Genomic DNA, 21,428 nt, shown 5'->3' on the forward strand with positions numbered 1-21,428 from the left:
TACGCCTCCCGAGGAAACGACGGTGGCCGGCAGGGCTCTACGGTGACGTATTGTCTCATCTCAGTGCTCCGCAGTTTTTCTGCAGCGCATTTTGCTCCCATTTTCAGCGGAGAGCCGGGTGTGCGGTAACGTGAAGCAACCCTCACACCACTCAGAACCCCGTTGCCGTTTCGGAGCTTAGGACTTGAAAATGGCAGAGCAACTTTCTCCGGGAAAGGCGACAGACCAGGTATGCACCTTCCTGTTCAAAAAGCCTGGGCGAAAGGGGCCTGCAGGCCGCAGGAAGCGCCCGATCTGCGACCAAGAGCCGGGAGACAGCAGCAACAGCAGCAGTGACGAAGGCAGCACTGTGGTTCGCCGGGAAAAGAAGCGGGCGACCCACAATCCCATGATACAGAAGACCCGTGGCAGTGGTAAACAGAAGGTGCTCTACTGCGACTTGAGTAGCGAGGAGGAGGAGGAGGAGGAGGGTAAGGGGAACAAGCCTGAGGCTCTCCGTGTGTTCTACAAGTCCACCCGTTCGGCGAAACCCGTGGGGCCAGAGGATATGGGGGCGACTGCTGTCTATGAGCTAGACACAGAAAAGGAGCGTGACGCACAAGCCATCTTTGAGCGCAGCCAAAAAATCCAGGAGGAGCTGAGGGGCAAGGAAGATGACAAGATCTATCGAGGAATCAATAACTATCAGAAATACATGAAGCCCAAAGATACATCAATGGGCAATGCTTCCTCCGGAATGGTGCGGAAGGGCCCCATCCGAGCTCCTGAACATCTACGTGCCACCGTGCGCTGGGATTACCAGCCGGACATTTGTAAGGACTACAAGGAGACAGGCTTTTGCGGCTTCGGAGACAGCTGCAAATTCCTCCATGACCGATCAGATTACAAACATGGGTGGCAGATCGAACGTGAGCTTGATGAGGGTCGCTATGGTGTCAATGAGGACGAAAGCTATGAAGTGGGAAGCGATGATGAGGAAATACCATTCAAGTGTTTCATCTGTCGCCAGACCTTCCAAAACCCAGTTGTCACCAAGTGCAAGCACTATTTCTGCGAGAGCTGTGCACTGCAGCATTTCCGCACCACCCCGCGCTGCTACGTCTGTGACCAGCAGACCAATGGCGTGTTCAACCCAGCGAAAGAATTGATTGCTAAACTGGATAAGCATCATGCTGCAGAAGAGGATGGTACTTATGATTTTCCAAAAGGCCCCAATGAGGGTCCAGTTCCCATTACTTAGTTTTCCCATTATTCTCCAATATCAAAATAAATATTTTGGAAATCTTACTTTGTGTCCTTCCTTTCTAGGGAAAGTGACAGAGGAAAAGGCAAGTGGTGAAGTAGGTTCCTGGATAGATGGCTTGTGAAAGCATCAAGGTAGGTATAATCTGTATTTTTACCTAGTATAAAATGCTGTCTGTGTGTAACTTCTCAGTACTCTGTAATAAATTACAAGAATAGGAGCAGTTTGGGAAAAGAGCTAGAATTTGCTTAAAATTTCTGACCTAAGGTATGGTGAAAGGAAGAACTGAACCTATTTATTATATTACATCTCTGTATCACTTAATGGTTTATTTTATTCATTATCTTTATTGGGAGCCTGTGCTATATACCCCAGCCAAGATGTGTTTGCTGGGGACAGGTGGCTAGCACCACAGAATGCATTTATGGAAAAATGGCCCTTTCTTTCTTTTTAAGCACCTACAGTAACCTCCCTCCTTCCATGGATGATTGAAATGATCTTTGCTATGCTGTCCAATATGGTATTGGCTTTATGTGCTGTTAAGCACTTGAAATGTGGCTGGAACCACCCTATTGGACATTGCAGCCCTAGACTGAACTTGTGAACATGCAGAGGGCAAAAGCCTAATAGTCATACCTTGGTACTTGTCTGATTCAGAACTCATCAAACCCTGTACTCCTCACATTTTGGTGAGAAAAAAAATGTTTTAGCACTGGGCGCTTGCTTGGGACTCAGCACATCTGCTAGAACTTGTATGAGTCACGCCACCGCCCCACAAGAGAAAATGCTTCAACATTCAGTACTCGTGGGTTTTGGTACTCATGAATTCTGGAACAAATTAAGGACAAGTACCGAGGTACCACTGTATTTGTAATGCGTTGTCTGAAACTGTGTCTTCACAAACCCTGTAATATAGTTGGTCACGCACTACTGTATATCTATATTCCCAACTAATTTGTGAACTCCTGTGACTAGCCTAGTGCTTGGCATATAATAAGCCCTAATAAACCAGAAAGGTTTCAAAAGGGAGCGTGGGGCCAAAGCCTTAAATCCAAGCTGAGGAGCTTGAGTATATTCTGTAGGTAATGGGGAAATAGCAGAGATTGGGGAAAGGAACACAATTGGACTTTATAAAAATGTTGTGTATCGCAGTTCGATTCCCAGTCTGGGCACATGCCTGGGTTGCAGGCCAGTTCCCAGCAGGGGACGCATGAGAGGCAACCGTACATTGATATTTCTCTCCCTCTCTCCTTCCCTTCCCCTCTAAAGATAAATAAATAAAATCTTTTTAAAAATGTTGTGGTTGCAGGCTATCAGATGGATTGCAGGGAGATGGATGACAAGAGGTAGGGAGGCCAGTTAGGCCAAATGATTAGTAAATTTTTATTGATGTGGCTAGAATTTGGACTAATCCCAGCCAGGAAAGATATGCAAGAATAAATTGCAGGTTAGCGTTGTTATTTTTTTTATTTACATCATGAGTCCATTTAAAGATATTTGAGGAGTTATTCTGTGTCAGGCACTGTGCTTGGCATAGGGGATATTAGCAAATAAAGTGGACACAGCCCTGTACTCGTGGAGCTAGACATTCAACAGTCACAGGTGTGATGAGTACAAGGGAAACAAGTGCACTGGGTTGACCTGGATAATCCCAATCCCAATGTTGTCGGAGTTGAGAATTACAAACTCACTTGATACATGGTAAAACACTTTTTTTTTTGTTTATGCTTGTTTACTTGGATTTCCATAAAGGTTTTAGGCCCTGGCTGGATGGCTCAGTTGGTTAGAGTATCATCCGCATATGCCCAGGTTGCTGGTTCAATACCTAGTCAGAGTATATACAGAAATCTACCAATGAATGCATCAATAAGAGGAACAACAAACCGATGTTTCTTTTTTTTTTTAAAGGATTTTTTTTAAGATTTTATTTTTTATTTCTTTAGAGGGGAAGGGAAGGAGAGAGGGAGAGAAACATCAATGTTTGGTTGCCTTTTGTGTGTCCCCTGCTGGGAACTGGCCTGCAGGGGACTGGCCTGCAACCCAGACATGTGTCTTGACTGGGAATCGAACTGCGATCGTGTGGTTTGCAGGCCCGCACTCAATCCACTGAGCTATACCAGCCAGGGCCCGATGTTTCTTTCTTTCTCTCTCTCGCTCCCCTCCCTCTCCCTGTCCCTCCCTCCTTTCTTCTCTCTCTCTCAAATCAGTAAATTTTTAAAAAATTAGATTCATCATGTCAACCTCTTCAAAAATATGCTGGAATTTTTATTGGTATTGCATTGAAATTATACATTTGGAAAAACACAGATTTCTTATACCCACATAACTGCTACGATTAGTAAAATCACAATATTAACAGTGGTACACACTATTAACTAAATTACAGGCCTTATTCAAATTTCTTCAGTTGCTCTACTAATGTCCTCTTTCTGCACCTCAGTGCCATCCAGGGTCACACATTGCAGTAGAACTCTCAGTCTTTGTCATTCATGTCCCTGACACATCTGGAGAGTGCTGGCCAGTTATTTTGTAGCTACCTCCCAGTTTTGCTTTGTCTGATGTTTCCTTATGATTAAAGTCAGGTTTTTCATTTTTAAAGGGAACACCATAGTAGAGATGCCGTACTCTTCTCAGTGTATTAATATGAAACATTCCATAACACAGTGTAAAACGTATAGTGGGTATACGTAAGATACTTAAGAGGCCTACTGGGAAAAGGCTTAAGGAAGCATCACACAGGAAAGAGCATTTAAGGTATGAAACAAAAAGACAGAGCCCAACAAGAAATGGAAGCCCATACTGCCTATGGATGGCAAAGGAAGAGTGTTCTTAAAAACTCTCATGGAGCCCTGGCTGGTGTGGCTCAGTGGATTGAATGATAGCCTGTGAAATAAAGGATCGCCAGTTGATTCCCAGTCAGGGCACAAGCCTGGGTTGCAGGCCAGGTCCCAGTAGGGGGCGTGTGAGAGGCAACCACACATTGATTTTCTTTCCCCCTCTCTTTCTTCCTCCCTTTACCTTAAAAAAAAAAAGTCTCACAGAAAGAAATATGGTAATGAGTAGCAAATTAATCATCAAAATGGTTCAAATTTTAAAATATTCCTGAGAATTTATACTAAAAAAGTTATTCAGAAGCAGAATAAAGCTTTATGGAAAGATATACAGTCAATGGAAAAATGTCTAAGGTAATCATCAAATGGGAACATTGCTTATTTGTTTATTATTATTGATGTGCAGTTACAGTTGTCCCACCTTTTTCCCGGTTGCTCTCCCCTGCTTCCCACCCTCCCTACAGTCAATCCCCACCCCATTTTCCATGCCGATGAGTCCTCTATTCATGTTCCTTGACTTGCCTCTTCCCTTTATTTCCGTTATTCCCCTCCCCTCTGATCACTGCCAGTTTGTTTTTTATTTCCAGGTATCTGGTTCTATTTTGCATGTTCGTTTGTTTTGTTGATTAGGTTCCTGTTACTGGTGAGATCATATGGTATTTGTCTTTCACTGCCTGGCTTATTTCACTTAGCAATAATGCTCTTCAGTTCCATGCATGTTGCATCCTGTTGCAAAGGGTCCTACCCTTTCTGCTGGGTAGTATTGCATTGTTTAAATGAACCACAGTTTTTTGATCCACTCATTCATTGATGAGCACTTAGGCTGTTTCCAGCACTTGGCTATTGTAAATTGTGCTGTTATGAGCATTGGGGTGCATACGTTCTTTTGAATTTGTGTTTCAGGATTCTTAGGGTATATTCCCAGCAGTGGAATTGCTGGGTCAATTGGCAATTCCATTTTTAATTTTTTGAGGAACCTCCATACTGTTTTCCACAGTGGCTGCACCAGTCTTCATTCCCACCAACTAGGATTCCCTTTTCTCTACATTCTCTCCAATACTTTTGGAGTTTTATTTTTGATTTATTTATGATGGCCATTCTCACTGATGTGAAGTGGTATCTCATTGTGGTTTTAATTTGTATCTCTCTGATGGCTAGTGATGCCGAGCATCTTTTCATATGTCTCTGGGTCCTCTGTGTGTCCTCCTTGAGGAGGTTTCTGGAACATTGCTTACTTTTAATGGTGTAAGTCTAGGGAATTGGTTACTTTTCTCTTTGGACTTTTCTGTCTTGAATTTCTTTGAGATTTTTTACACTATGTTTGAATGATGAAGTTATATTTCTGGGGGGAAAAGAAAAAGATAACATTGAATTGTTTTTATATATTATGTAAGCTGAGAGAAAGGGTCCAGGAGAAAACAAGATAAAGGGAAGGAATGCTGCTGATGCCTAAATTCTAAAAGGTAGCTAGAATTGAGGTGGGATGGTATTAAAAGCATGTATCAAGAAGTTAGTCGCCCTGGCTGGTGTAGCTCAGTGGATTGAGCGCGGGCCTGCGAACCAGACAATCGTGGTTCGATTCCCAGTCAGGGCACATGCCTGGGTTGCAGGCCGGTTCCCTGCAGGCCAGTTCCCAGCAGGGGACACACAAAAGGCAACCATACATTGATGTTTCTCTCCCTCTCTCCTTCCCTTCCCTTCTAAAGATGAATAAATAAAATCTTAAAAAAAAAAAAGAAGTTAGTCTTATGGAGCTGAGAGAAAAGGAGAAACTCTACTATTCCACATGTTTTTTAACAGCTGTCTGTGAATCTTCAGAGAACATACAAACTATATGCAAATGAACATTGTTCTCAGGATCCATAGCATTCAGCATATTCATAAAGGGATAATAACTCCACAAAAGTGCATAAATCAATGGTGTACTCAAGGTGTTTTTCATGTTTACAAGTTTACGGTTACATTTTTTTTTTAAAGTCGGAACAGTCATTTACAAGATTACAATTTTGGACCAGTCCGGGGGCTAACAATTCAGGACTGATTCTTCTCAAGAATGTGCTTTTTTAATTTATTACAAGAACTCTTAGCTTTTCTTTCTTGTTTGAAATCAGACCTCTTTTTATCACTGTTAGTCAAATACCATAACTTCTTCATTGTTGGAAATGAAATAATTGTTCTTCAATTGCTTTTTAATTTACTTTGAGAAAAAAACACACCAACAGAGATGAGATTGTGGCTGGACTCTGAGGGAGCTCAGACCTCCTAGTCTGAGGTCAGAGGAGTCTCCCCTCAGAAATGACCCTAGTAGAAGAGAGAATATCCCAGGCAGGGAGTTAAGTATTGGGTTGGCCAAAAAGTTCATTTAATTTTTTCCTTACAATGGCTCTAATAGTGCTTAGTTGTCTTTAACTTCATCTGAAACAATTTTGTTAGATTATATTGTGACAGCTGTCATATAAGTACATTAAAAAAAAACATACCTGGCTGGTGTAGCTCAGTGGGTTGAGCACAGGCCTGCGATCCAGAGGATTGCGGTTGGATTCCCATTCAGGGCACATGCCTGGGTTGCAGGCCAGTTCCCAGCAGGGGAAGCACTAGAGGCAACCATACATTGATGTTTCTCTCCCTCTCTCCTTCCCCTCTAAAGATAAATAAATAAAATCTTTTAAAAAAATTATGCCCCAGCTGCTGTGGCTCAGTGGAGTGAGTGCCAGCCTGCAAACCAAAAGGGTTCGATTCCCAGCCATGGCACATGCCTAGGTTTCAGACCAGGTACGCAGTTGGGGGTGGTCGAGAGGCAATTGCACATTGATGTTTCTCTACCTCTCTTTCTCCCTCCCATCCCCTCTCTCTAAAAATAAATAAATAAAATAATAGAGTTTTTAAAATTTACTAAAATTGGTGAATTTTTGTGCAGCCATTTTAATATTGAAGTTGAAAGAAAATATGAACATTTTCAATGTATTACGCTTTATTATTACAAGAAAGGTAAAAATAGCCCTGGCTGGTGTAGCTCGGATTAAGCGCCAGCCTATGAACCGGATGGTTCCTGGTTCAATTCCCAATCAGGGCATGTGCCTGAGTTGCGGGCCAGGTCTCCAGTGGGGGGTATGTGAAAGGCAACCACACATTGATGTTTCTCTCCCCCCCTTCTCCCTCCCTGCCCCTCTCTCTAAAAATAAAAATAAAAACTAAAAAAAAAAGTAAAGTAAAAAATGCAACTGAAACACACAAGAAGATTTGTGCAGTGTATGGAGAAGGCGCTGTGACTGATGGGACGTGTCAAAAGTGGTTTTTGAAGTTTCTTGGTACTATCAACATTTTGGCCAAACAATTCTTTGCTGCGGGGCTGTCTTATGCATTCATTAGAAGGCGTTTAGCAGCACCCCTGGCCTCTACCCACTAGGAGCCAGTAGTGGGAGAATGCCAACATACTCAAAATATCCAAATCAGCCCTGGCTGGTGTAGCTCAGTGGATTGAGCATGGGCCTGCGAACCAAAAGATCGCAGTTTGATTCCTCGTCAGGGCACATGCCTGGGTTGCAGGCCGGTTCCCTGCAGGCCAGTTCCCAGCAGGGGATGCACCAGAAGCAACCATACATTGATATTTCCTTCTCTCCTTCCCTTCCCTTCTAAAGATAAATAAAAATTTTTTAAAATATCCAAATCAATAAAGTTGTTGGTGAAAATGAAAAATGTGTCTTTTATTTTATGGAAAAAAACTAAACAGACTTTTTGGCCAACCCAATATATACCAAGAACCTGAAGTGAGAGACTGGTTTCAGCTCTGAACTCAGAGCAGTTCAAGATGGCTAAAGGATAAAGACAAGGCGGCCAAAAAGAATACTATTTTCTTCCTGGGAGTTCTCTTTGTATTCCAGATTACAACAGGGACTGAAGCACAAGAAAGGGGAAATGCAAAAGTAAAGTGTCAGGACAAGTTAGAAGCATCCATATATACAAATTTAAAGAAATATTACTTCATTTAGCTTAAACTTAATTCCGCCTTAGTATCCAATTTAAAATGTGATCAGAAAGTGTACATCCTAACAAATATAAGGGAAAGTATTTACAAAGCATTTTATAACTGTGGAATAATATAGTATTTGGTTGTACCATTAAAAATACAAAACTGACGACACTCAAGAAGTCCCTCATATATCATTTTCCAGGTAACCACTTACTGACTTTTATGGTAATCATTGCCTTGCTTGTTTCTTTGTTGACCCAGTCTTCCTCTTCAGTGATTTATCACTCCTTCCCCCTCACCAAAGCAAGGATGATGTCTCCTTAATAGCTTGCCTTTCTCATCTCCCATTTACCCTCTTTTGTAACACTTTCATTGACGTAAATCACATATCATATAAATACCATATCTCATTCACCATTTTAAAGTATACACTTGAGTGGCTTTTAGTATATTCACAAGGTTATGCAAGCATCACCATCTAATTGAAGAACACATTAAACACCTGTGAAAGAAACCCACCCCCATCAGGAATCACTGTCCATCATTCCCCTTTGCCCCCACCCCCACAGGGAACCACTATTCTCCTTTCTGTCCATACGTTTGCCTCTTCGGGCAAATATCAATCATAATGTGTGGCCTTATGTGCCTGCCTGCTTTCACTTAGCATATTTTCAAGTTTCATTCATGTTGTAGCATGTATCAGTACATTTCTTAATATGGCTAAGTAATATTCCATTGTATGTATATACTACATTTTGTTTATCCATCATTTGATGGACAATTCAGTTGTTTGTTTCCACATTTTGGCTATTAGGAATAATGATGCTATGAATATTTATTACACATTTTTCAACCAGCGATCCCTCACTTTGCAGGATGATGCCCAACCCACTGAGTCACAGTGGACAGGGCCAATTTCTTATGAATGTTTGAATCACCTTATCAATTTCTACAAATAAATGAACTGGGATTTTTTTTTTCCAGCTTGAGTTCTGATAGAGATTGCATTGTATCTGTAGATCAATTTAGGTAGCAGTACCATCTTACCACAAATAATGTTTAGATTAACTTTTCAATTGATAAACATGATGCTTTTCCATTTATTTTCATCTTTTTTGTCTATGAATACCTTTATTATTTTATTGATTATACTATTATAGTTCTCGATTATTCCCCCTTTGCCTCCTCCACGCAGCACCCTCCACTCCCTCAGGCAGTCCCCCCACCATTGTTCATGTCCATTGGTCATGTATAGAAAAGTCCTTTCGCTACTCCATTTTCTCTACTGTACTTACATTCCCATTGCTATTCTGTAACTACCTATTGTACTTCCTAATCAATCCCCTTACCTCTTCACCTATTCCCTCCAGCCCTCCTCCCATCTGGCAACCATCAAGATGCTCTCCATATCCATGATTCTGTCTCTGTTCTTGATTGCTTAGTTTGTTTTTTTAGATTCAGTTGTTGATAGGTATGTGTTTATTGCCATAGTATTGTCCATAGTTTTGATCTTCTTTTTCTTAAATAAGCTCCTTGAACATTTCATATGATAATGATTTGGTGATGATGAACTCTTTTAGTTTTACCTTGTCTGGGAAGCTCTGTATCTGCCCTTCAATTCTAAATGGTAGCTTTGCTGGGTAGAGCAGTCTTGGCTGTAGGTCCCTACTTTTCGTGACTTTTAGTATTTCTTGCTAATCTCTTCTAGCCTTTAAAGTTTCTTTTGAGAAATCAGCTAATAGTCTTATGGGAACTCCCCTGTAGGTAGCAAACTGCTTTTTCCTCACTGCTTTTAAGCTTCTCTCTTTATTTTTAGCATTTGGCATTTTAATTATGATGTGTCTTGGAGTGGGCCTCTTAGCATTCCATCCTGTTTGGGATTCTCTGTGTTTCCTGGACTTGCATGTCTATTTCCTTCACCAAATTAGGGAAATTTTCTTTCATTATTTTTTCAAATAGACTTACACTTTCTTGCTCCTTCTCTTTTCCTGGCACCCCTATGATGTGAATGTTGGAATGCTTGGAGTTGTCCCAGAGGCTGCTTACACTGTCCTCATTTTTGGTTGTTGTTTTTTTAATTCTTTTTTCTTCTTGTTGTTCTAATTGGCTGGGTTTTTTTGCTTCCTTGTGTTCCAAATCATTGATTTGATTCTCAGCTTCATCCTCTCTACTGTTGTATCTCTATAAATTGTTCTTTATTTCAGTGAGTATATCCTTCGTTTCTGACTGGCTCTTTCTTATGCTTCTGAGGTCCTCACTAATTTCCTTGAGCATCCTTATGACCAGTGTTTTGAACTCTGCATCTGATAGATTGCTTATCTGCATTTCATTTAGTTCTCTCTTTCTGGAGTTTTGATCTGTTCTTTCATTTGGGCCACGCTTCTTTGTCTCCTCATTTTGACAGCCTCCCTGTGTTTCTGTGTATTAGGTAGAGCTGCTATGACTCCCTGTCTTGGTAGTGTGGCCTAATATAGTAGGTGTCCTGTAGGGTCCAGTGGCACAGCCTCCCCTATCACCCAAGCTGGGTACTCAAAGTGTGCCATTCATGTGGGCTGAGTACACCCTCCTCTTGTAATTCAGTCTTGATTGTTGTTGGCAGGTCAGTGGGAGGAATTTACCCAGGGCAGTCAGCTGCAAGGCCTGGCTGTGACCACTGATCACTAACCTCCACCCTTCATGGAGGATCAGCTGTGCAGGGGCAGGGTAGTGGTGCTCCGACATGGTCTGTAGCTGTCCAGTGGGTGGGCAGGCTATGGGGTTTCCCTGGGTACAAGCCAAGGTCAGCCCTCACTTGTGTTCTGCCCAGGCCACCCTGCCTGCATTATAAAGCAATCCGAGATGGCTGCTGCTTGTGCTGGGCTTGGAGATTCTCACGCAAAGCCAAGCTGTGAATCTAGGCTGGTTGCTACTAGCGCCAGACCTGGGACCGTTTAACAAGAGGTGTGGGAGCTGGGGACTTTCAGAGGACAGCTGTTGCTTATTTCATAGGATTTAGGAAGTTGAGAAGCATGAGCCAAGATCAGCTATTCATATGGAAAATTCAAGGTTAACAGTTTGAACGGGCCCATAAGTGGGTGAGACAGAATCTCAGGGGATCTCCAAGGTGGGACAAACTGTTAGCCAGTTTGATGGACTCTCAGATATGGCACTGTGTGGCTCTGGGTAGAGGGCTCAGAAGAGGGACAGTGGCCTCTGCCTGCCTTTCTGTCTTAGAGAAAGCTGTCCCCCATCTCCTGCCTTGATGCCAGATACTTTAGTTCCTCCCTGTATGCCGCTGGTGCCTTTTGAGCTGCTTGTTACCCTGGTGCTGGAGCTCAGAGAGAGTGAGTCTGATTAAGTCCGTGTGTGGGTTCCTTAAGGGGAACTGCTTAGGACTCCAGAAGTTTCTTCCACCAACAAGTCCCCACTGGTTTTTGCATCCAGGAGTTATGAGGACTTAACTTCCTGGCATGAAACCCTGGGGGCATGGCCTGGTGTGGGTCTAGGACAACTCACTCCCAAATTAAAGATTTATTTATTTATCTATTTATTCATTTTGGGGGGGAAGGAGAAAGAAAGGGAGAGAAACATCAGTGTGTGGTTGCCTCTCCCACACCACCTACTGGGGACTTGGCCTGCAAACCCCAACCCAGGCATGTGTCCTGACTGGGAATTGAACCAGTGATCCTTCAGTTCATAGGCCAGCAGTCCATCCACTGAGCCACACCATCCAGGGCCCTCCTGAAGTTTTTATCCAGGAGGAATTTTTTATTGTGGAATGTGGGGACCAGCCCATTCCACATCTGTGCCCCTCCAGCCAGCCTGGATAAATGTATGTGGTTTCTGCAATTCTGTAGTTGCTGGACTTCCATTCAACTTGATTTCTGATTATTCTGAGAGATGGTTGTTCTATATATTAGTCATAGTTTTGATGTTAAAAATATTTTCTAATTTTTCATTTGATTTCTTCTTTGAGTCATTTTATAGTTGTTAATTTCCATGTATTTCTAAATTTTCCAGTTTTTCGCATATTATTTCTTTCTAATTTCAATCTGTTGTGGCTAGAGAACATACTTTCTATTTTTTCATTTCTTCTAAACTTATTAAGGCTTGTTTTGTGGCCTACAATTTGGTCCATCCTAGAGGAGGTTCCATGTACAGTTGAGTAGAATATACACTCTACTGTTGGGTAGAATGTTCTATGGGTGGAATGTATCTCTTAGGTCTAGTTGGTTTATAGTTTGCTCAGCTTTTCTGTTTCCTTAATCTTCTGCTTAATTGTTCTACTCACTACTGAAAGTAGAATATTGAAGCCTCAAAAAACTATTGTTGAATTGTGTGTTTATCCCTTCATTTCTCCTTCATTTCTCCTTAATTTCCGTCCGTTTTTCCTTGAATGAATATTGGTGTTCTCTTATATATATAGCCACACACACATATAATCTATAACTTATATATAACTTTCATATCCTCCTGTTAGATTGACCCTTTTATCGGTATAGAATGTCCTTTATTTCTAGTAACATTTTTTCATTTTAAAGTCTATTATGTCTGATATCAGTATAGCCACTTCAGCTTTCTTGTCATTACTGTTTCCATGATAAATCTTTTCCTATCCTTTTACTTTCAATCTGTTTATATCTTTGAATCTGGTATGTTTCCTATAGATAATATATCAGCATATACTTGGATCTTGTATTTTAATCCAGTCTGACAATCTCTGTTGATTGAGTTGTTTAACCCATTCACATGTAATGTTACTATTGATACAGTTGGAGATACATCTGCCATTTATATATATGTGTGTGTGTGTGTGTGTGTATTTATACATATATACATATTTTTATATATGTCTCACTTCATTTATGTTCCTCAATTCCACCTTTGCTGCTTTCTTTTTCATTAAGTGAATATTTTTCTAATTTAGCATTTTAACTTATTTTTTTCCACATTTTTATAGTTATTTCCCTAATGGCAGCTCCAGGGCTTACCATATGTGTCTTAATATATCAGAATCAGTTTCAGATTTATACTAATTTAACTCTATTGGGATATGAAACATTATCCCTAAATAACATTTTGCCATATATAATGCACACTCACATTTTTTTTTTATTTTTTTATTTTTTTATTTATCTTTTACAGGGAAAGGGAAGGAGAGAGGGAGAGAAACATCAATGTATGGTTGCTTTTCGTGCATCCCCTGCTGGGAATTGGCCTGCAGGGAACTGGCCTGCAACCCAGGCATGTGCCCTGACTGGGAATCGAACCGTGATTGTCTGGTTCGCAGGCCCGTGCTCAATCCACTGAGCTACACCAGCCAGGGCCACACTCACATTTTTGGCCCAAACTTTTGCTTTAATTTTTTAGTTCATTTATTTATTTATTTATATTTATAAACAAAACCAATTATCATATTCCAGGGTATTAGTTTGCATATGGATATCGGTATTGCTTTCTAGAGTCACACTTTTAATGCATAAGTAAAAGAATTAAAAACATTTATATAGATATGGAATTAGTACTAACCATGTATAATGCACATCCTTATTTTTCCTTCAAAAATTTGGGCAAAAAAGTGCATATTATATATGGCAAAATTTGGCACCTGTATTCCCTCTTGCCCCCTTTTGCGATATCATTTTTACACATATTACACGTACAAATGTTACAAACCTAACAATACATTGTCATATTACTTAATATAATTTAATGACTTTTGAAAGAGCTAAGAAAGGATAGCAAGTATATACTTAATACCATCCATTATATTAACCTTATTTATCATTTCTGATATCCCATATTTGTTCTGGTACATTTGAACTACCATCTGGAATCATTTCCTTAGCCCAATATATTTTTGCTCCACCCACACCCTTTGTGACTTTATTGGCATATATATAATATATTTCTATATGTCACTTTCCCAACAATGCATTATATTCGTATTATTTTATAGTTATTTAAATGAGTGAAGAGAAGAATTATGTATTTGTATTTCTTTTAATAATTACATTATTGCCTTTACCTGTACTTTCTTTTGGGGGAGAGGGTATGGATACTAATTAATTTCTGGGGTCACTTGATTTCATCCTAAAGAACTTCCTTACTATTTGAATGAATTCTCAGTTTTTATTTACCAGGTAATGTCTTTATTTCACCTTCATTTTTGAAAGATAGCCTTGCTCAATATAGGATTCTTGGTTGACTATTTTCTGTAAGTATTTTGAATTTATTATCCCATTTTCTTCTGGCTGCTATTTCTTCTGATAAATAGCTTTAAATCCTATTGGAGTTCCCTTTAAGTGATGAGTGACTTTTCTTTTGCTACTTTCAAGATTTTCTCCTTGAAACTGGATTTCAACATTTTTATTATATGTCTATTTCTAGACTTTTTTGCATTTATACTGGAGTCCATTGAGCTTCCTAGATATTTTTCAGAAAATTGGGAGTTTTCAGCTATTATTTCTTTTTTTTTTATTATTTTAATTGTTCAAGTATAGTTTTCTGCCCTATTTCTTCAAATATATTTTTTTCTCTCTCCCTCTTCTCTCCTTGTTACTTCTAGTACAGGGATGTTGGTTCACTTATATCCCACATTTTTCCTAACATCTCTTAATTTTTCTTCATTCTTTTTCCTCTTTATTCTTTGGATCTCTCTTTGAATTCACTAATTCTGATGATTCAGAATTACCACTGAACTCCATATAGGCTGAATTGTATCCCTTCCAAAAGTCATATGTTGAAATCCGAACTCCCAGTACCTCAGAATGGGACCGTATCTGGGTAGGGCCTTTAAGGACGTGAGTAAGTTAAAACGCTGAGTTAAGGTGCGCCTGATCCAGTCTGAGTGGTGTGCTTGTAAGAGGAAATTTGGACACACACAAAAAACCCCACCAAGGGTACATGTGTACTGAGGAATGACAGTGGGAGGCCATAGTGAAAAGGCAGCCATCTACAAGCCAAAGAAAGAGGCCTTAGAAGCAACAAAACCTGCAGACACCTTGACCTTGGAATTTGGAATTCTAGCCTCTAGAACTGTGAGAAAATAAGTATCTATTGTTAAGCTACCAGCCTGTGGTATCTTGTTATGATAGCCCGACCACACTAAAGTAAGCCCCTCTAGTATGCTTTTCATTTCATTTACTGCATTTATCAACTCCAAAATGTTCATTTGGTTCTTTATATAAATCTTAACCTATTGATATTATGTTTGATACAACATTGTTATCATACCTTTCTTTTTTCTTTAATCATGGTTTCCTTTAATTCTCTGTATTTATAATGGATACTTTGAAGTCTTCATTAAATCCATCATTTGGGCAGAGGCAGTTTCTGTTACCTGCTTCCCTCTCTATGCCACCCCCTAGTGTACAGGTTATACTTTCCTGATTATTTTCATATCTCATAATATTTTTGTTGGAAACTAGACATTTTAGGTCATACAGGGTCCAGCAGAAGTAAGGCCGGCTTGAGTGTGGTTGGTAGCTAATAATATGGGTGTGATCATTTATAGTTTTAATTTGTACATTTCACCTAGAATGGCATATGGTGTGCTTGCATGTGATATTGTTATGTTACAGAATTACATGCTTATGATTTTGTAATAAGAGATTTAGTAAAAAAGTGGGGGGTGGGGTTTGTTTGTGCCAAGCCCTGCATATTAAACTGACTCATTGCAGGCCCCTTCACTCTCTCTTCAGGGCTTATTATTATTTGTGACTGGCTGGGTTATTTTATTGAATTCTAGCCCTGCTTCTCCAGCCTCCATCCACTAGTGTTAAGCTTCTGACGTTGGTCCTCAAGGGGTGCGGCCTTTGGTGTGCCACCGCACCGATTCAACAGTGGTTTTAACAGATTTGTTTCTTTCCCTAACCACACTTATTTGTCAAATTTCACCAATTGTAGAATAATTGCTCTGTTGTTTTCAAGAATACCCTCAGGCATAAATTGCTCTAGAATCTAATCCAATCATATTGGAACTCTTTTGAAGGAAGTTCCCTAGATCAGTGTTTAAAATTTGTCCTTAGCCTTGGAAGGTTTCTCCCACCTGTCTCTTTACCCAGTTCTCCCGTGCAGATTACTGGGCCTGCAATTCAGCCCATATCTCTACGGAATCTACCTACAATTTCCTCCAAATTACCTTTCACCACAACTTCCACTGTTTTAGACAATCTCTTTGAACTTGATCACCACCCTGTGTCGCAAATTTAGTTCCTTTGAAAGAGATCAGGAGCTATCTATTTTGTGCACTGCTTCTCCCCCAGGAGGTGGGGAGAATGACTTGCTTCTCTCTGAGTAATGCCACCTTGTTAGGACCTGAGTATTAAGGGAGACAGGGGAGGTCCCAGCTTGCCTCTGCCACTGTGGAACCATCTTACCAGCCAGGCAAGGGGAATCCCGGCCCCATTATTTTCTGCTGCGCCATGCTCAAGATACAGGCCCTGTCCCACAAGAGGGGGCTAGTTGAAAGAAGGGACACCCACCTCTCTCCTGAACTATCCTGGAACTTGGCCTCAGCCACAGGTAGCTGAAAGCAGAATGAGAAATGCTGATGTGCTTCCCCTCCTGGGAAGATAACCCCCCAACCGGGAGCTGCATTGAGCAGGGGGTCCTGTATTTCTGGCTACACTCTGGAATGGAGTTTCCATCTCACTGAATTGGGAAGGAGGAGGGAGACTGCAGTCTTGGTTCACATACCACAAGCTCTTGCTTTTTTTTTTTTTTTTTTTTATCTTTAGAGGGGAAGGGGGGGAAGGAGAGAGGGAGAGAAACATCAATGTATGGTTGCCTTTTTGTGCGTCCCCTGCTGGGAACTGGCCTGCAGGGAACCTGCCTGCAACCCAGGCATGTGCCCTGACTGGGAATCAAACCGCGATCGTGTGGTTCGCAGGCCGTCGCTCAGTCCACTGAGCTACACCGGCCAGGGCTGCTTTTCTTAAGGAATCTTAGATGTTTTTTATTTAAAAATAAATAAGTAATTTTTATTTATTTTTATTGTTGTTCAAGTACAGTTCTGCATTTTCCCACGATCACCTTCCCCTGCCCCACTCACCCCCACCTCCCACCCCAAATCCCACCTCCCTTTGGCTTTGTCCCTGGGTCCTTTATACATGTTCCTTGAAGGCCCTTCCTCTTCTTTCCCCCGTTTTCCCCCTCCTGCCTCCCCTCTAATCACTGTCAGTTTGTTCTTTCTTTCAATGTGTCAGTTCTATTTTAGTTGCTTGTTTGTTTTGTTGATTAAGTTCCACTTATAGGTAAGATCATACGGTATTTGTCTTTCACTGCCTGGCTCATTTCACTTAGCATAATACTCTCCAGTTCCATTCATTCTGTCGCTAAGGACAGGAGCTCCCTTCTTTCTGCTGCGTAGTATTCCATTGTGTAAATGTACCATGCTGTTTTGATCCACTTATTTACCGATGGGCACTTAGGTTGCTTCTAGCACCTGGCTATTGTAAATTGTGCTGCTGTGAACATTGGGGTGCATATGTTCTTTTGAATTGCTATTTCAGGATTCTTAAGGTATGGTCCCAGCAGTGGAATTGCCAGGTCAAAAGGCAGTTCCATTTTTAGTTTTCTGAGGAAATTCCAGACTGTTTTCAACAGTGGCTGTACCAGTCTGCATTCCCACCAACAATGTACTGGGGTTCCTTTTTCTCCACAGCCTCCCCAGCACTTGTTGTTTGTTGATTTGTTTATGATGACCATTCTCAACAGTGTGAAGTGGTATCTCATTGTGGTTTTAATTCGCATCTCTCTGATGGCTAGTGATGCTGAGCATTTTTTCATGTCTCTGGGTTCTCTGTATGTCCTCCTTGGAGAAGTGTCTGTTCAGGTCCTTTGCCCATTTTTTAATTGGTTGTTTGTCTTCCTGGAGTGAACTCATGTAAGTTCTTTATATATTTTGGAGATTAAACCCTTGTCTGAAGTATCATTTGCAAATATATTTTCCCATATGGTTGGTTCCCTTTTCATTTTGCACAAAGAAAACCATAGAAGTGGTTTTCTTTAGCTGTGCAGAAGCTTTTTATTTTGATGAGATCCCATTTGTTTATTCTTTCCTTTATGTCCTTTCCTTGCTCTAGGGGACATACCAGTGAAAATGTTGCTGCGTGGGATATCTGACACTTTCCTACCTATGTTCTCCTCTAGGACTTTAATGGTGTCACGACTTGTATTTAAGTCTTTTATCCACCTTGAGTTCATTTTTGTATATGGTGTAAGTTGGTAGTCAAGTTTCATTTTTTTGCATGTAGCTTGTCCAGCTCTCCCAACACCATTTGTTGAAGAGGCTATTTTTACTCCATTTTTTGCTTCTGTCCCCTTTGTCACATATTAATTGACCATAGAGACTTGGTTTGGGTTTATTTCTTGACCATAGAGACTTAATATGGGTTTATTTCTGAGGTCTCTGTTCCATTGATCCATGTATCTGTTCTTATGCCAGTACCAGACTGTTTTGATTACTGTGGCTTTGTAATATAGTTTGATATCCGTTATTGTGATTCCTTCTACTTTGCTCTTCTTCCTCAAAATTGCTGCAGCTATTCCGGGTCATTTTTGGTTCCATATAAATTTTTGAAATGTTTGTTCTATATCCCTGAAATATGTGATCGGTATTTTAATAGGTATTGCATTGAATCTGTAAGTTGCTTCGGGTAGTATGGATATTTTGATGATGTTAATTCTTCCAATCCACAAACACGGTATATGCCTCCATTTACTTGTGTCTACCTTAATTTCTTTCTTTAGTGTTGTGTCGTTTTCTAAGTGCAGGTCTTTTACCTCCTTCGTTAGTTTTATTCCTGGGTTCTTTATTTTTCTTGTTGGTATAGCAAATGGGATTTTTTTTTTTTCCGATTTCTCATTCTGATATTTCACTCTTGGTATACAAAAATGCCTTTGATTTCTGAGTATTGACTTTGTATCCCACCGTTTTACCAAATTCACTTATTAGGTCGAGTAGTTTTTTGGTGAAGTCTATAGGGTTTCCTATGTACCCTATCACGTCATCTGCAAACCATGATAGTTTTGCTGCCTCCTTTCCAATTTGGATGCCTTTTATTTCTTTTTCTTGTCTGATTGCTGTGGCTAGGACTTCCAATACTGTGTTGAATAGAAGTGGTGAAAGTGGACATCCTTGTCTTGTTCCTGTACTTAGCGGGAAAGATTTTAGTTTTTACCCATTGAGTATGATGTTGTCTGTAGGTTTCTTGTATATGGCCTTTATTATGTTGAGGAATGCTCCCTGTACTCCCACTTTGCTGAGTGTTTTTTTATCATAAATGGGTGCTGTACCTTATCAAGTGCTTTTTTGGCATCTATTGATATGATCAAGTGATTTTTGTCTTTCCTTTTGTTTATGTGATGTATTATGTTTATTGATTTGCAAATACTATACCATCCTTGCATCCCTGGGATGGATCCCACTTGATCATGGTGCATGATCTTTTTAATATATCGCTGGATGCAGCAAACCTTATACAACTTTTCTTGCCCTGTGTAATTTGTCTCTTGGTCTCTTAACCATTCAGAAATAATCAACTTATCTTAGGGCAAACTTATTTCCTTATAATTTCCCTCAAAACAGTTTCTCTATACTTTATATCTTCCATTACTGAAAACACATCCTACTTTTCTTGCATTCTTAGTTGATTCATTTATTCCTAGTAGCTTCAATTACGTATATTGGATTTTTAACCCCTAAAAACCTCAATTTCTAACAAAAACTAAGTAACTGTGAACTGTTGAAAGTGACAGAAAATCATAATAGTATAGGTATACTAGAATTAAGCTTTTAGTTGAAATTATTAAATTAGCTCTTTTAAGAGTCTTAGTTGCATTGAAATATAGGTATGTCCTAGGGCCTTGAGGCCTGCATATAAAGCAAGTTTCAGGAACAATATATTAAAGTATACTTTGCTTAAGATAATAGAAGAATGTAACCTGTTAAGCATGGGATATATAGTTCTGCTTTTGGTCTTGCTCTTAAGATAATGTCACTGACTCACAATCCCAAGATGTCTTGCAGAAATCTGTAAGCAGAAAAGACCACCTGGCCACAGTCACGAAGACCCTGGACAGGATGCTACCAAGAACTAAAATGAGATTAAGAAAATTGCTGAAGCTTGCACAAGAACTGACCAATTGACACAGCCCACAACCCTGAACCCCTTATTCATGCTTACTCATTATTTTTTGTCTTTAAATACCCCAGTTGTAAGCTATTGGTGATCCATGTTTTTAAGTGATAGCTTCCAGTTCTCCTTGCATGGTGCCCTGCAATAAAGCTACCCTAATTCCTCCACTGCAATTCTCGGTGTTTTTGTGTTTGGCTCTTCTTGGGGGGCAGCCACAAAAGTCTGAATTCAGCATTGATTCTGAAGAACTGTCATATAGCCTTATTCAAATTCATAAGAGCTTTAACAGGAGAAACGTACATGGGCAAGGCAACTACTCACACTGGTGGCCGGCTGGAGAAAAACCCATCCCGCTCCCAGAACAGGATCCCTTTTGTAAGGGGTGAACAGGATGGGCAGTCTTGTAGTCCACAGAAAGAACAGTGCATTCGTAAGTTAACAGATAACATCACGCAGGTGTCACACTCTGTACATTCATTAACATCCTTCCTTGGGGCATGATGTTATTAGTCTTTGGGCAACATTCTAGTTTTCTGGGTAGGCCACCAAGCCTGACACTACAGAGAGTTCAACAGAAAAAGTCCAATGTTTCCCAGAGGTTTTTGCCGCTGGATCCATGTTGCATTACAGTGAGGTCCCCTACAGCTCTGCTGTGTGCCAGATGAATGAACTCTTATCCAAAGCTTCCATTAAGATTTAATCAATAAGCTTTAGTTTTACAATACTGAGAAGCAGAAATGTTCCCCAGCCAGACTATCCATTCCTCTTTAAACATTCAGGGAAAGACATAACTTCTTTACATAATACATGCTTAAACAATCCAACTTTCATATTCTTATTAACCATACATTTTTATGGTCTATCGGTCTAATTGTAGCTGCAAGTCGGTGATTCACCAATGACCTTTGGTCAATCTTTAACTTGATCAGTCAGCCCAGCGGCTGTCCCAAGCCATTACTGGTCAGATTTCTCATTATAGTTTTTGTCTTTCAGCTTTTTTTTAAATTTCTTCACACTGTGGTAAACAGATATGACACGTTCGGGGCCCTTTAATGCTGAGGTACTATACAGGGATCTCTTTGGCCTGCACAACGTTAGGTTTGAACCCTATTCAAGAAATGGGATGAAGTCCTGTGAACCTTCCCTTTCTGTTTCCTGTTTCATTTGCCCCTATCAATATTTGCATTATTTACCTTATTTCTTAATACCCTTTTGTAAAAACAAAAATCCAAGAGCCTCTTGACTTTCCTGGGCCTCTTCGC

General features: G+C 40.3%; 1 protein-coding gene across 2 annotated transcripts; it reads left to right on the forward strand.

Moving 5' to 3' along the window:
• The first annotated feature begins 40 nt into the window (after positions 1-40).
• Positions 41-20,333, forward strand: RNF113A (ring finger protein 113A). Of its 2 annotated transcripts, none has more exons than XM_037159969.2 (3): positions 41-1,187; positions 1,309-1,377; positions 20,047-20,333. In XM_037159969.2, exons 1-2 carry the CDS (start codon positions 191-193, stop codon positions 1,365-1,367), a joined length of 1,056 nt encoding a protein of 351 aa, XP_037015864.2. In that variant the 5' UTR covers positions 41-190; the 3' UTR covers positions 1,368-1,377; positions 20,047-20,333. The 2 variants fall into 2 exon arrangements, with proteins under 2 accessions (XP_037015864.2, XP_037015865.2); XM_037159970.2 differs by having other exon boundaries at positions 20,058-20,333.
• The last annotated feature ends 1,095 nt before the right edge of the window (positions 20,334-21,428 follow it).

The sequence above is a fragment of the Artibeus jamaicensis genome, unplaced genomic scaffold (genome assembly GCF_021234435.1).
Source record: "Artibeus jamaicensis isolate MK-2021 breed Jamaican fruit bat unplaced genomic scaffold, CSHL_Jam_final contig_1686, whole genome shotgun sequence".
NCBI classification, from domain to species: Eukaryota; Metazoa; Chordata; class Mammalia; order Chiroptera; family Phyllostomidae; genus Artibeus; species Artibeus jamaicensis.